We start from the raw sequence: 15,281 nt of genomic DNA on the forward strand, positions 1-15,281 counted from the left end.
TTTCTGTGAAAGTCCACCACGGAAATGAGTATACATGCAGCAAATGTCAATAGAAATAAAAATAAAATAATAGGAAAAACTTACTGTCTACGAAACATTGTTGATCTTCTTTTACCAGTCACAACTGAAGTGAGACAAAATTCACAATACTCAGAAATTCTATTAGTTACGATTAGAGGAGAAACGTAACCATTCCCCAACACTATACATACATATATATATATATATATATATTTGCAGAAAGAGAGAGAAAGAGAGAGAGAGAGAGAGAGAGAGCGAGAGAGAGAGAGAGAGAGAGAGAGAGAGAGAGAGAGAGAGATGAAAAAGGAACAAACCAGTTATGTGTCCATCAACGTTTCGTCTTTTTTGTAAGACTTACAATAAAGACGAAACGCTGATGGACATATAATCTAGTTTGTTGCCTTTTCATCTCTCTATCTCGTCAGAATACTATTTCCGTCATTCTCATCACACACACACACACACACACACACACACACACACACACACACACACACACACACACACACACACATATATATATATATATATATATATATATACATAAACAACCGTACGCACACATATATACATATTGTATGTAAACATACACATATTTACACCTACATATACACATGCATACACGTATATATATATATATATATATATATATATATATATATATATATTTATATATATATATATATATATATATATATATATATTTATCTGTGTGTGTGTGTGTGTGTGTGTGTGTGTTAGGACGATAAATCGAAATCGGAATCGGATATCGGAAAAATCGAAGCTGTTTAGGGTATCGGAATCGGTATCGAAATCGGAAAAATTTGAACCTATTTTTCGATGCCAAACCGATTCCTTACATTATCTTTTTTATTTGATTTTGGTATAAGAAATATCTTCTACTTGCTTGTAATAATAATACAATAATATTTTTTTATTTATTTAAACTTCCAGTAAGACTAAAATCTCTAGATCACTCCCTCACACGTGTGCTTTTACGTTTGAGAAAATATAGGCACATATACGTTGTTGTTTTTTTTTTTTTACTGTAATCTGGAATAAGTAATCATTTTATAGTTAAATATTTAGAGATTTATAAAGAATCGGAATCAGAATTAGTAATTGTATCGGAATCGGGTATTTAGTACGAATCGGTAATTGTACTGGAATCGAGAAAAATATTGGAATCCTCCCATCATTATATATATATATATATATATATATATATATATATATATATATATATATATATATATATTGTGTGCATTTTGGCAACATTTTTTCATTTAAACAAACAACGTTTAAAAACAACATTCAGCTCCTTTTTTCGATTTTTCTTATTATCCCTTTGTGTGAAAATCCAAAATTCAATATAAGATCCATAGGTGTCACGGACGTTTCTGATTCGACGTCGAATCATCGTCGGTTGAGGGAGCAAATGAACGAGTAGGTTATGGGAGTGGGAAGAAGTAGAGGAATTTCAATAGCCGCACAAGGTCGGCAGGGCCTCAGTGGTGGGTAGATCGTTTGCAAGCTGAGTTTTAAGGTCAGAATTTTGCGTCATATTGCGAAATATTACGAAAGCATTTTAAAATATAGCTACTGGTTTGATAGGAAATATTGTTATTTTTAAGTTGTTGAGTTATTACATAGATAGCTTCAAGTATTTTTAACTTTTAAGAAATTTGTTTTACAATGTATTATTTTGGATTACTAAGAAAACTTAATACCAAACAAGGCATACTATTACCATGAGGTAGGGAGCTACTTTGATTAGGGGCGATATTTAGAGAAGGCATCCAAAGCGGGGAGTTGTACAGCAATATATTTGTTAACATTACATTTAAATTTCTACATGTTGGTACAGTAGAAGAAACAGAGAGCCTAGAGGGAATCCCAAAGGCAAGCGGCTCGAGAAAAGAAGTTACTGGAGTAAAATGTTTTCCGGCATCTGGACATTTCTACAGTGAAGGGCTTGAAGTTTGCTAGATATAAATTTGATATGATACTTATACTTATATGATAAAATAAGATATTATATATATATATATATATATATATATATATATATATATATATATATTTGTTTCAGTATTTACTTCAACAGTGCTCAAAACATGAATGACATCCAACCTGATGAGTTACTTTGGGAGAGAAACTAAAACACAGCTTTTGGTCATTTATAGATAAAAACATAAAGACAACATAATATATACATTAGCACCTTTTCCGAGCCGAGGAATGAACCTAAAACCATCGCGTTGACAGCCGACAGTTTTACCCATCGACCCACGGGAGCGACGCCCGTAAATAACCTTAACAAATGTCCATTTTCAACAAACATTCATCCAACACTTTATTGTGCTCAAACCGCTTGTTTACAAACAAACAGCGAGCTTCGCATTTTTCAGCTAATTAAGTAGCGGGTGAGGTTATTTATTACGGCAGTCTATGCCCACTTTATATAAACTCATATACATTTGCCTAATTTGCCTCATTTATATCTTTAGTTTGATGTCTTGGTCTATCTATCTATCTATCTATCTATCTATCTATCTATCCATCCATCCATCTGCTATTATATAACAGGAACTCTGTGTGTGTGTGTGTGTGTGTGTGTGTGTGTGTGTGAGAGAGAGAGAGAGAGAGAGAGAGAGAGAGAGAGAGAGAGAGAGAGAGAGAGAGAGAGAGAGAGAGTTCCCGGAGACTGTTGGACCGATTTTGCTGAAATCTTACACAAAGGTACTTGATATTTCTGGGAGTGTTCTTACGTAGATTATGAATAGGAATGCGTCAGATAATTATCAAAAAATCGATAATCGATAAAATCTGATTAAAGAAGGAAGTCTGACCAAAGTTAACACTTTTCATACAACCTAATATCATAAGTGCATTTGAGAAGTTTTATCAGCGCACAAACAGAAACGCCCAGTCTATAAAATTAAGTGTACATTATTTTATAAGAGAGTGGCGCGTTCCAAATGAATGTTTCTTTTAAAAGCACAATTGAACCATGATAATTGACTTTTGTACGTTTAACATTAATTCAAGTTAGTATGTAAAAATAATTTCATAAAACCAACAGTTAGTTCTTTGATATGCCAGGGGCGCGTTGGAAATAAATGTTTCTGTTTAGTGCACAATTGAACCATGATACTTGACTTTTGCATTTTAAACATTAATATATATATATATATATATATATATATATATATATATATATATAAGCAAATAAATAAATAATTTTATAAAATTAACAATATATTCTCTACAGTACAATGTAGACTACAATATATTGTGGACTAAGTCACTGCGGGAAGGCATGTGAAGCTTCCTCACGGTACACTGCGGAGGGGGTGTTCCCTAACTAAAGCAGGCGATCAATCGATTTGATTAAAAATGGGAGATTTTACCGATTTCGATGACAATAAAAGTAGTGGAGGTGTGGAACATTTGTTGATCCTCATTTAATCCCAGACAACGTCGGTTTTCCTTGCTAGTATTGATATATAATTGTCGATTACCAATATACTTTTTCTTACCGTTACCCATCCCTTGATATCACAAAATACCTGTTAGAATTTAGGTTTAAAAAATTCCTCTTAAAACCACACTTGTGAAAAAGCATTGTTTTCTTAATCGGTTATGACATAATTAATTGGCAAGAAAGTAAATTCACAGAGCAAGACTCATTCACAGCCAGGCTGGGTCAGTACAACGGTCAACTGACATCCATATCTCTTCAATTGTGGTACACATAGAACAGTGTCACGTCTTTTACCGTTATCGGTATCATGCTATCTAACAAAGTATCAGGTTTCCCCATTTACTCTGGGTAGATTTCGGTCTATGCACCTTGCTATTACTTTGTAACCCTATTTCTGTAAACAAACATTTATGAACATCTATCTATCTATCTATCTATCTATCTATCTATCTATCTATCTAATCTATCTATCTATCTATCTATCTATCTATCTATCTATCTATTTGTATAAAAGGAACATTGCGTATATGTCTCCAGTTGGTAACCCATCTTTGTCTCTCTTAGTACATGTGTTAATGGTATGAGTGCTATTATGAATAGAAGTGGCGAAAAGGAATCTTCATGGATGACACTGCGTCTGATGTTGACAGTCCCTAATGGTTCCCCGTCTGAAAAAAAAGGTTGGTTTTCCAACCGTTCATACTTTTCCCTATAAACTCAACCACTCTTACCATTTTCAACGTCCTGAGTACCCACAAATGCGGTCCCATATCATTAGCTATTTTATAATCAACCCAAGCTACATTCTGCATCTGTGTGTCCATGCCTATATGTGTCTATGTGTGTGTGTGTGTGTGTGTGTGTGTGTGTGTGCGCGCGTGTGTGTGTGTGTGTGTGTGTGTGTGTGCGCGCGTGTGTGTGTGTGTGTTTCTGTGTTTGTGCCTTTTTTATATAGGCAGCACCACTTATCAAGGCCAAGAGGCCACTCGAGGATCAGGGCTAAAGAGTGTACAGTAGAAATTGGACAATATAGTAATCGTTAGTAATGGAAACTCGGTAAATTTTTAAACTTATATGGAACGGTTCATCAAAAACTTGTGTACGTTAGACTTGAAGACAACCATATTGTAGTCAGCTGGAAAGCAGGAAAACGGAAGACAATTCCATATGCGTGCAGTTCTAAGAAAGAAGCTTTGCTCATGGGAGCTACGTTTAGGTTTAGGCACAGATAAAGAGTGGGGGAAATTAGTGATAGTGTTTTCTGCTAGACGGGTGTTTCTTGTGAAAGTTTGGCGCGGGGGGGGACCATAGATTGGAGCTCAGCCAAGCACTTGCCATGAAAATAACGATAAAACAGAGACAAACCCGCAACATCCCTTCTGTGAGAAAGAGCTTGCAGGGAAGAGAAAAGAGCATCCTCTACGAGGCTACGAAGTCTATTTTGAACTCTATCAAGGCAGGATAAGTCTATGCCTGTATCTGTGTATGTGTATGTCTGTGTGAGTTCGTTTCCCATATATTCGAAAACGGCTTGGCGGGTTTTTATGAAATTTCACACGAAAATACTTTATGTACATGGTAACGTTCTTAGATAAGTTTTGTATCGGAATGTCTTCGATAAGTATCGATAATCTATTATCGAAATAATTCAATGAAAGAAGGAACAGGTGAATTTGATCAAAGTTAACACCTTACACAGCCTAACATCACAAGCGCATCTGAGAAGTTTTATTACCACACCAGCCAAAAGATCTGACATATAAAATCAGCAGTAGGTTCTTTGATATGACAAGGGCGCGTTCGAAATGAATGTTTATGTTTAAACAACAACTGAAGCATGATACTTGATTTAAAAAAAAAAATTAAATTCAAGACGTTATCACCGCACAAACAGTCAGACCAAACATGTAAATCAACAGTAGGTTCTTTGATATGACAGAGGCGCTTTCGAAATAAGTGTTTCTGTTTAGAGCACAATTGAAGCATGAGACTTGACTTTTGCATTTTAAACTTTAATGCAAGTCATCATAAATAAAATTAATTTTATAAAATAAACAGTCGGTTCTCTACAGTGAAATGTAGACTACAATGTATTGTGAACTAAGTCGCTGGGAGAGGCGTGTGGAGCTTCCAATGCACCGCGATGGGACTCCAACTAGAGAAGGCAATAAATCGATTTGATTGAAAGATGAAAACCTTGCTAAATGGGCGCTTCACGAATTGAACGACAACCAAGAGAAACGCAGTTATCAAGTGTCATTGTCCCTTCTTTTACGCAACAAAAACGACCCGTTCTTCGACTGGTCGATTTCACTGATTCCAATAACATTAAACATACGGGAGTGTAAAACATTCGTTGATTATTATTCAATACCAGGAAAGGTCGGTTTTCCCTGCTCGTAGATTATCTAAATGTACAATCCCAATAACTTATAAATTAAAAATTATAGTAAAAAAAAAAAAGAAGTTAAAGGTTAAAATTGAAATTTTTATTTAAAACCTAAATAAATTCATGCAGTCGAAACTCAATGATCTTTAAAATATAGGCGACCTTAAGATTTAAGATAAAATAATAGACGATATCGTAAATGGACAGGGGAGGAGGTAGTTGGGAGGGGAAGAGTTATAATTATTTTTAATGAATTACATCGGTCTTGCAAGCTACTTAGTGTATACTAGAAGAAAGAAAAACAGCATTCAAATTTAAAAATGACGCTATTTTTATTGCTTTTATCCGTTCTGGGACGGATATTCTATTATTCTATTCTAGCGCATATACTAGCAGGTCGCCCGGCGTTGCCCGGTCGTAAAATACGCATAAATATTATGTTTTAATTAATACAGAAAACGAGACATATGTATGCGAGTATTATGTTTTTTTCTAAACAGTTCATTTCTTGTAAGTAAAACAAACAAATAAAAAAGAAAATACTCGAGCTGAGATCAAAACCAAGATCTAAAGACAGTGAGTCCAGTACGATAACCATTAGATCAGCTTGACATCGGCTTTACAAAATGTTTTCAAACCTACTTTTTCGTAACATAAAGAAGCTGTCCTGTTTCACGGCCGCGCATGTGCATTCGTGAAACAGTTGAATACAGATAAAAATCCGATAGCTCACAAATACCAATTATTCAATTTTGACCTCTTAATAGTCCTTTTTCTCCGGACGAAAACCAATTAAAAAGTTTTCCACATGTCTGATGATCCAAGTTGCAAGTCTGTAGATAAAAATTTCGTTGCGTATATAGGTCGAGAAGTGTCCTCACACACACACACACACACACACACACACACACACACACACACACACACACACACACACACACACACACACATATATAGTAGTCATCTATAGACAGACTGCTCCGCTGTATCACATCTTTTCAGTGCAGCTAGAATAGTACTTATCTCGAACCAGAATTCGACCCCACAACCGTCGTTGATAGTCGGCAGTTTTACCGTCTGACCCATGGTATTGGTGCCTACAAACAACCCCTCAAATATCTATTTATAGAAACATTTGACCGTCGCGTTTTTACAGTACTCGATTTTTTTGTTCATTAACAAAGAGCTTTGCCTTACGTCAAGCAAGCAGCGGCTGAAATCGCTCATGGCAGTGCTCTACCCCAAAAGGGGAGGCTTTAAAATAGACGTCATTCACAGACAGACCGCTTCACCGTATCAAACTTCTTCAGTGTCGTTAGACCTATCCTAAAACAGAGTTCGAACCTACAACCATCATATTTACTAATATAATGCAAACCTCACTGAACTCCAAAAACATCATTTATATGAACCATCTATAAAAAATTCCTGCACAGAAATAGCTGCAACTGCGAATAATACCAAAACATTCCATTTTTTCGTAATATAAATGTGAGCGCAAATATTCTATATGACTTTCAAAGAGTTTGATTCTTTAGAACATTAACTAAATTCGAGTATTGCAGAATTGAAACTGGTCTAAGCCGATGTCCGCGCCGGAAAATTCACAAAACATCAAAGAAATTTGATAACTGAATCTTGAATTTCAAGTGAAACCGATAGTAATTTACTGAACAGTCATGGCACAGTAATGATAATATCCAAAACATTGTGAAAAACAATAAGGTAGAAAATTAATTATTAATGAAAACAGTTTTCGAAGACAATTAGCGAAATAATTTTCGCAAAAAAAAAAAAAAAAAAAAAAGAAAGAAAGAAAGAAAAAAAGAAACCGGAAAGTTCGAATCGTAACAAAAGGGAGGTAAATCGTTTCTGAAAACTGAAAATCTTTGGCCAATTTAGCAAAACTTTAATTCTTGCGAAAACACATGTATGTTGGTCTCGTAACATAAGCAGGTGATCCTACCTTAAGACGTGAAATAGAAAATAGGTGTCACTAGCCAACTGTTTACCATTTAACGCATCGGGAGATTTTAAAACAAAGCAGTTATTGAATTAATGGCTCTCCCGCATCACTGCTTAAAATATCACTCCTTACCACACCTTGGTATTATTCAATTAGTATGCTATCTTAGAGCGATGTATCAGTCAATTATCTTGCGATATACGAAGAGGTACAAACGTACAAAAGAAAGCAGCAACATGAGAGAACGAAGACGGTGAAAACAGCAAACCATTGCGAATTGCATCTGTGAATAACGCGTCTAAAGTATGATAGTTTTACACGGGTTTAAAATAATAATAAAATAGCGAGACCTGTGGAAATGTGGAAGATTTTGTGGGCACCCTGTAGATTATGTATGCAGATTTTGTGAGCACCCTGTAGATTATGTAGTCAGACTTTGTGGGCACCCTGTAGATTATGTAGCCAGATTTTGTGAGCACCGTGTAGATTATGTAGCCAGACTTTGTGGGCACCCTGTATATTATGTAGCCAGATTTTGTGAGCACCGTGTAGATTATGTAGCCAGACTTTGTGGGCACCCTGTATATTATGTAGCCAGATTTTGTGAGCACCGTGTAGATTATGTAGCCAGACTTTGTGGGCACCCTGTAGATTATGTAGCCAGATTTTGTGAGCACCGTGTAGATTATGTAGCCAGACTTTGTGGGCACCCTGTATATTATGTAGCCAGATTTTGTGAGCACCGTGTAGATTATGTAGCCAGACTTTGTGGGCACCCTGTATATTATGTAGCCAGATTTTGTGAGCACCGTGTAGATTATGTAGCCAGACTTTGTGGGCACCCTGTAGATAATGTAGCCAGACTTTGTGGGCACCCTGTATATTATGTAGCCAGATTTTGTGAGCACCCTGTAGATTATATAGCCAGACTTTGTGAGCACCCTGTAGATTATATAGCCAGACTTTGTGGGCACCCTGTAGATTATGTAGCCAGACTTTGTAGGCACCCTGTATATTATGTACACAGATTTTGTGGACACCATGTGCATTATGTAGCCAGACTTTGTGGGCACCCTGTAGATTATGTAGCCAGATTTTGTGAGCACCCTGTAGATAATGTAGCCAGACTTTGTGGGCACCCTGTATATTATGTAGCCAGATTTTGTGAGCACCCTGTAGATTATATAGCCAGACTTTGTGGGCACCCTGTAGATTATGTAGCCAGACTTTCTGGACAGCCTATAGATTATGTATCCAGACATTTATGGCACCGTGTAGGTTATGTAGGCAGATTTTGTGGGTACCCTGTTGATTATATATAATCTCAAAGATTCGCACCTTTATAGAGACGCGCACTGACTCACTCAAATACATACATAGGCGAGACAATGATTTTTCTTCGATTCAATTAATTATTGACTTGATTACAATTGATAGATAATTAATTTTCTTATGCATGTATTTACATGTTTGTCATGCTTACTTTTACGATCAAATATCGCCACTATCAAAAGTACGAACGCACACATATAATGATTTCTCTTGCGTTAAAGAATATCTCCTGCTGCTTATTTACGGTGATGCAAAGCCCTTTGTTTGTAAATAAAAAATAAAAAAATGGAAACCTTTATTAGTAGTAGCACTTAATGTATATACTAAATTATTGTAAATATTTCGTCAAATTATTCGTGTTTCTGTCAGTAAACTGATCGTAGCATTTGCTATTTGTAAACACGGATCAGGTATCAATGTCCTCATGATGAATTACCAACCCACGCTAAACTAAAAATAACCGATAGTTGTCAAATCTACATTTAAAAAAGAAGTGTCGATTTAAAGTTTGCCGCCTCCGTATATATATATATATATATATATATATATAAGCCTGATGAATCCTAGCGTGGTTGAAACGCGAATATTCTGTGTAGCTTAATCGCCATATATATTTTATAACTTACTATATATATATATATATATATATATATATATATATATATATATATATATATATATATATATATATATATTAGGTTGACTAGAAACTTTTACGCGGAATTTTTTATTATGGCTTTAAAATGATGCATTTACAAATAAGTTTTCGTGATAATACCATTACTTTATATATCACTTTAAAGAGCCTTTTTCGCACTATCTAATCGTTTAAATTACACTCGTTTTCAGACGGTTATGTCTTCTTTTCCGAACGCCGAATACAAAATGGAAATAAAGCAAATTCGCATAATTTTCTTATTTCAATTTAAGCTAGGCCCCAAAACTGCTGAAACAGCTCACGATATCAACGAAACGTTTGGCACTGGAACCACTACCGAACGCAGAGCACAATGGTGGTTTAAGAAATTTCGTGGTAGCGACAAGAGTCTTTAAGATGATGAGCGTAGTGGTTGACCATCGGATGTTGACAACGATCAATTAAAAGCCTTAGTCGAAGCCAATCCACACACAACTGTTTGAGAACTTGCTGCTGAATTAAACCTCATATACACAACGATTGACAACCACTTAGGAGAGATTGGAAAGATGAAAACCTTGCTAAATAGGAATTGAACGACAACCAAGAGAAACGCAGTTATCAAGTGTCATCGTCCCTTCTTTTACGCAACAAAAACGACCCGTTCTTCGACTGGGTTGTGATTTTCGACCAAAAGCGGTTTTTTTTGCAACAAGTTGCGACGCCCAGATCAGTGGTTAGACGCTGACGAAGCACCACGACACTTCCCGGAGCAAGAGTTGCACTAAAAGAAAGTCATGCTGACTGTTTGGTGGTTCGCGACCGGTCTCATCCATTACAGTTTTTTTGAATGCAAGCAAAACTATTACGGCAGAAAAGTACTGTCAACAAATGGATGAAATGCATCATAAACTTCAACAACAACACCCAGCATTAGTCAACAGAAAAAGATCGATTCTCATCCACGACAATGCTGGATCGCATGTTGCTGAACCGACTCTGCAGAAGTTGAACAAATTTGGCTATTAAACTGTCACACCCGCTGTTGTATCCAAACTGCTCACCTAACGACTACCACTACATATTTTTTTTTGTTTTGCGTTGGCAAAAATGTGTTGATTCTAATGGTGCTTATTTCGATCAATTTTTGTTTTGTTTGAGCCGAGATATGTCCATTTGAATTAAAAAATTAAAAACCGCAAGAACTTTCTTTTCAACCATATATAAACGTTCAAAAACGACATTTTTGTGTGCAATTACCTCAAAGTACGGTATATAATTACTATATATATAATTACCATATATATATATATATATATATATATATATATATATATATATATATATATATATCAGTTCAAGTATACTGATAACATGAACTAAAAACCAACATTTTTAAAAAGTGCTTAATACATAAGTCGAGCTTTTATAAAGATAATTATTTAAACATGATAAGGAGCGCATGCGATTTGAATAGTTTCGACTATAATAATTCTCGTCAGGTCTCCAGACTTAATTCTGCAATCATAAAATACATTAATAATAATAATAATAATAATAATAATAATAATAATAATAATAATAATAATAATAATAATAATAAATAAAATGGTGTGAGTTTATTCAAAATTTTATTTTCTGCTTGTGAGATTCAATCTGGAGTCCCGGAATGTTAATGTCAAAACGTGGGTCGATCTTCGTAAAGCCCTTATAATGTTTGTTCACACATATACGCATATATATATATATATATATATATATATATATATATATATATATATATGTGTGTGTGTGTGTGTGTGTGTGCGTATATCGCTAACTAGAGGTAGTTAGTAGATACACACACACACACACACACACTTTCATATAAAAGAATTTAAAAATAACAAGCTACGCTGATGAGGGATAGGTCCCCGAAACACGCGTGTACTTAGATTACTGTTTTTAAAAAATAATATATATATATATATATATATATATATATATATATATATATATATATATATATATATATATATATATATTACATTGTGTCTCGGCAGCCGTGTCAAACGCATATCTTATTTTTCTTTTATTATTGGAATTTTTCCCCTTTTCCTTGTACATATTTGTGAATTATTCTATGGATTTCGGCCTTTTGGATTATTTTGGACCATTTTCCAATGACGTGATTTCCTTGGATTTTACTTGTGCGAATGGAAATTCAATTAACTTTCTTGGATTTATATTTTGGATTTTACCGTCATTGGATAATTTAACTTTCACCAGACTATCCATTCACGTGTAATCACCTTTTTCTTCACCATATTCCCTCTGCTTCAATTTTGTTATCAAGTAAGATCTTTGACTTACTTGCAGTTTCATCAAATACTTTTGTATGCAAAATCTGATCCCGCATTTTGTTAATTTCTACCCTTTGATGAGAAGGAAAGTATTTCTTCGAAACTCCGCGGATTAAGGACTATCCACTTATCAAGTGTTTCCTTTTCAGATTAAATATGTTTTTAACTCTTTTTCAAAGTATTTTTTTTAACATGATTTATTAACTGTTTGATCTTATATATCTATATATATATATCTCTCTCTCTCTCTCTCTCTCTCTCTCTATATATATATATATATATATATATATATATATATATATATATATATATATATAGTTGGCGCCAACATGGAATTAAGGTAATATACTGTCCTAATATCTTTTTATAAAATTATCGAATTTAATAAATCCCAAAATCTGTCCATATTTTTATGGAAGTACAAAGAAATTTAAAACCAGTAAAAAAATGTAAATTTGCAAAGCAATTCATTAAAATTACTGAATTATTTTCCAGAAAAAAAAAAGAAAAAAGAAAAAAAAAAAGAAAAAAAAAGAAAAAAAAAGTGGAGTTTATGTATTTATTTTATATACTTTTTGTAAATTAAGTAATTTTTCAAAATGTTGGATTAATATTTTTGTTTCTTTTTATTCTTTCTCTTTGCAAAACTCAATCATGTTCTGCAAAACCCAAAACAAAAACAACAATTTACCTCTACAAAGCAACCAAACCAAACAGTATGTTTATATATTTGAAGATATAAATTACTTGAAGCATTAAACCTTTTCTAAAATTATAGAATATATGCCGTAAAACAAAACAATCAAACCAAACACTATGAAAGATATTTGAAATTTAAACCACTTAAAGCATAAAGACTTTTACCAAAATGGCCGGATTCGGGATTGCATAACCCGATAAGTGTTGATGTGCCGTGAAACAAGGCAACCACACAACTGAACAACCAAACACTCATCTATATACAAACCTAACTAGGCCACACAATATACTTTACCTCCCTTGTCACCTATAATATAAATTTCACCTGTCTGTTTTAATGTATGTATGTATGTATGTATGTATGTATGTATGTATATATGTATGTATACCTAAACAAGTCTGGTGGTGGGGGAGGGTGGCTAGTCTCCCTGAAGGATTAAAAACAAGACCTTCCAAAGGGCGAATGAATCCTTTTTTGGGGTCAACGGCCAACTAGCTCCGTGTATGTGTGTGTGTGTTGGGGTGGAGATGGCTCCCGTAAGCTGTGGTGAAGGCAACCTTTCTAGGAGAAGCAAATCTCTGATTTAAAAAACCATAAAGCGGGAAACCAGTACCCGCATTAAGCTGGTCTGCAGTTTAACTTGTTGCTGGCTATCTTGCTCTTGCTTGTTGCTGGATCTCAACATTTTGAACCGAGAGATAGAGAGATTTAGATGTCGTACAAAGCTAAAACTCTGTAACATCATCTGTGTATAGATACTCCCTCAGGCATTTGTCTATAAAAATGGTCCTGTGTCGATGGAAGTCATTTTTGGGCTCATGGACTTTAAGTGTCTGAGGGAGTGGCACTCGTCTGAAAAGACGTTGCAATCATCATGTGTACCTAAAACTTTCGACAGAGCCGACAAATTTTCACGAGATAGGCATCCTTTTGAAGCTCGACCCTTCGGGCGACAAATATCGAAAAATTGGCCAAAAACATTAATTCCTTCATCCTCAACTGGGCACTTTTCTACAGGGAGGGGTCGCTTTTTTGCTAACATTTTATGCAAGGCATTCAAAGCTCGCGTAAACGACGTCGCATAAAAGGGCGTTATTTTGACCGCCTGTGACGTCACAATCGGTAAGAGCGTTTTTTTCACACCTTTTTTTTCCTCTGGCACGTTACCGGTTCGACCCCGCTTACTACTCCTATTTTTTTTGTGCTCGCAATTTTCCCTTTTTTTTTTTCCTTTTTGCTCAATCAATACCCTTATACACACCTTCACTTTCTTTCCCGCCTTTGCCTCACGGGTTCGAGCCTGCTTGCCTACTACAACTTTTTTTAATTTTATTTATTTATTATTTATTTAGTTTTTTTGTTCAACACACACTTCCGAACACCCGGGTAACGCCGGGCACGCAGGCTAGTATTTTAGGAAACCTCTCCTAATATAACAATAAACAAACGACCTTTCAAGATATTCCGCATGAGTTAGCAGTATTGCCCTGCTATTTATTGTTGAAGAGAGAAAAGAATGGATTTCTCGCTACTTTATAAGTAAAGAACAAATAAGATGTGGTGCGCTTATAAGGTTAAAATTTAGTACGCATGGCACCAACGCATATGTGTATACAATAGATGCAACTACACGCATGATAAACGACCAACCCAGTTGAAGTGGGTGTCGTATGGAGGATTGGCCGTTCTGCACCTGCTATCCCTTAACGGAAATAATCCAGACCTACCCAAGTCTCCAGACTGAAATCTCAACGAAAATCACACGCCTCCACTGTAGAGGTCCCCAGATGTCAGAACGATTTTCTACTTTATTCGGAAACTAACCTTTGGAATTCCTTCCCTGCAACCTGTTTCCCTAACGGCCTAAAATGAAACGCTGTTGTCCAGACCACCCTTCAATGCCTTTGCAGGGTTCAAAATCAGCTTCGAATCCATAGTAGGTGATATCACTTGCAAACTCTTTCCCGCAAAATAGACGTTGCGAGTCTATATTTGGTCCATCGTTATTTTCATGGCAAGTGCTCAACTGAGCTTCAATCTATGGTTCTCCCTGCTAAAAGTATCCTTTCTTGCTTTGACAGAGTACAAAACTGTCTTTGAAATCCAGTGGGTGAGGACATTTTTATTTACTTACTTCCTTTCTCACAAAAGATACGTTACGAGTCTATCTCTGCTGTATTGTTATTTGCACGCTAGGTGCTCGACTGAGCTTCAATCTGTTGTTCTCCTTGCAAAACATTCACAACAAACACTCACCTCGCTACAATCACTATCAACAATTTTCCCTGCACTCTATCTGTACCTGAAAGTAAACGCAAATGTCCACCTGTGAAACTGTACCATGAAGCTGCTTTCCGGCTGACTACAACATGATCGTTTACAAGTCCATTGTAAATAAGTACTTGTT

The 15,281-nt window shown here is 35.2% G+C and overlaps 1 protein-coding gene across 2 annotated transcripts in view; it reads right to left on the minus strand.

The window, feature by feature from the left end:
• LOC145298312 (chondroitin sulfate synthase 1-like) overlaps positions 1 to 15,281 on the minus strand; it is a 146,248-nt gene that overhangs the window by 112,836 nt on the left and 18,131 nt on the right. Inside the window, exon 2 of one of the 2 annotated variants that reach the window (XM_080144311.1) lies at positions 85 to 124. The exons of the other annotated variant lie outside the window; for it this stretch is intronic. Within the exon in view, the coding sequence (XP_080000437.1) occupies positions 85 to 98 (14 nt within the window). The 5' untranslated portion in view covers positions 99 to 124. The remainder of the gene's footprint in view (positions 1 to 84; positions 125 to 15,281) is intronic. 2 annotated transcript variants of the gene reach the window in all.

Source organism: Euprymna scolopes, chromosome 2 (genome assembly GCF_053919585.1).
Source record: "Euprymna scolopes isolate OS-2025 chromosome 2, ASM5391958v1, whole genome shotgun sequence".
NCBI classification, from domain to species: domain Eukaryota; kingdom Metazoa; phylum Mollusca; class Cephalopoda; order Sepiida; family Sepiolidae; genus Euprymna; species Euprymna scolopes.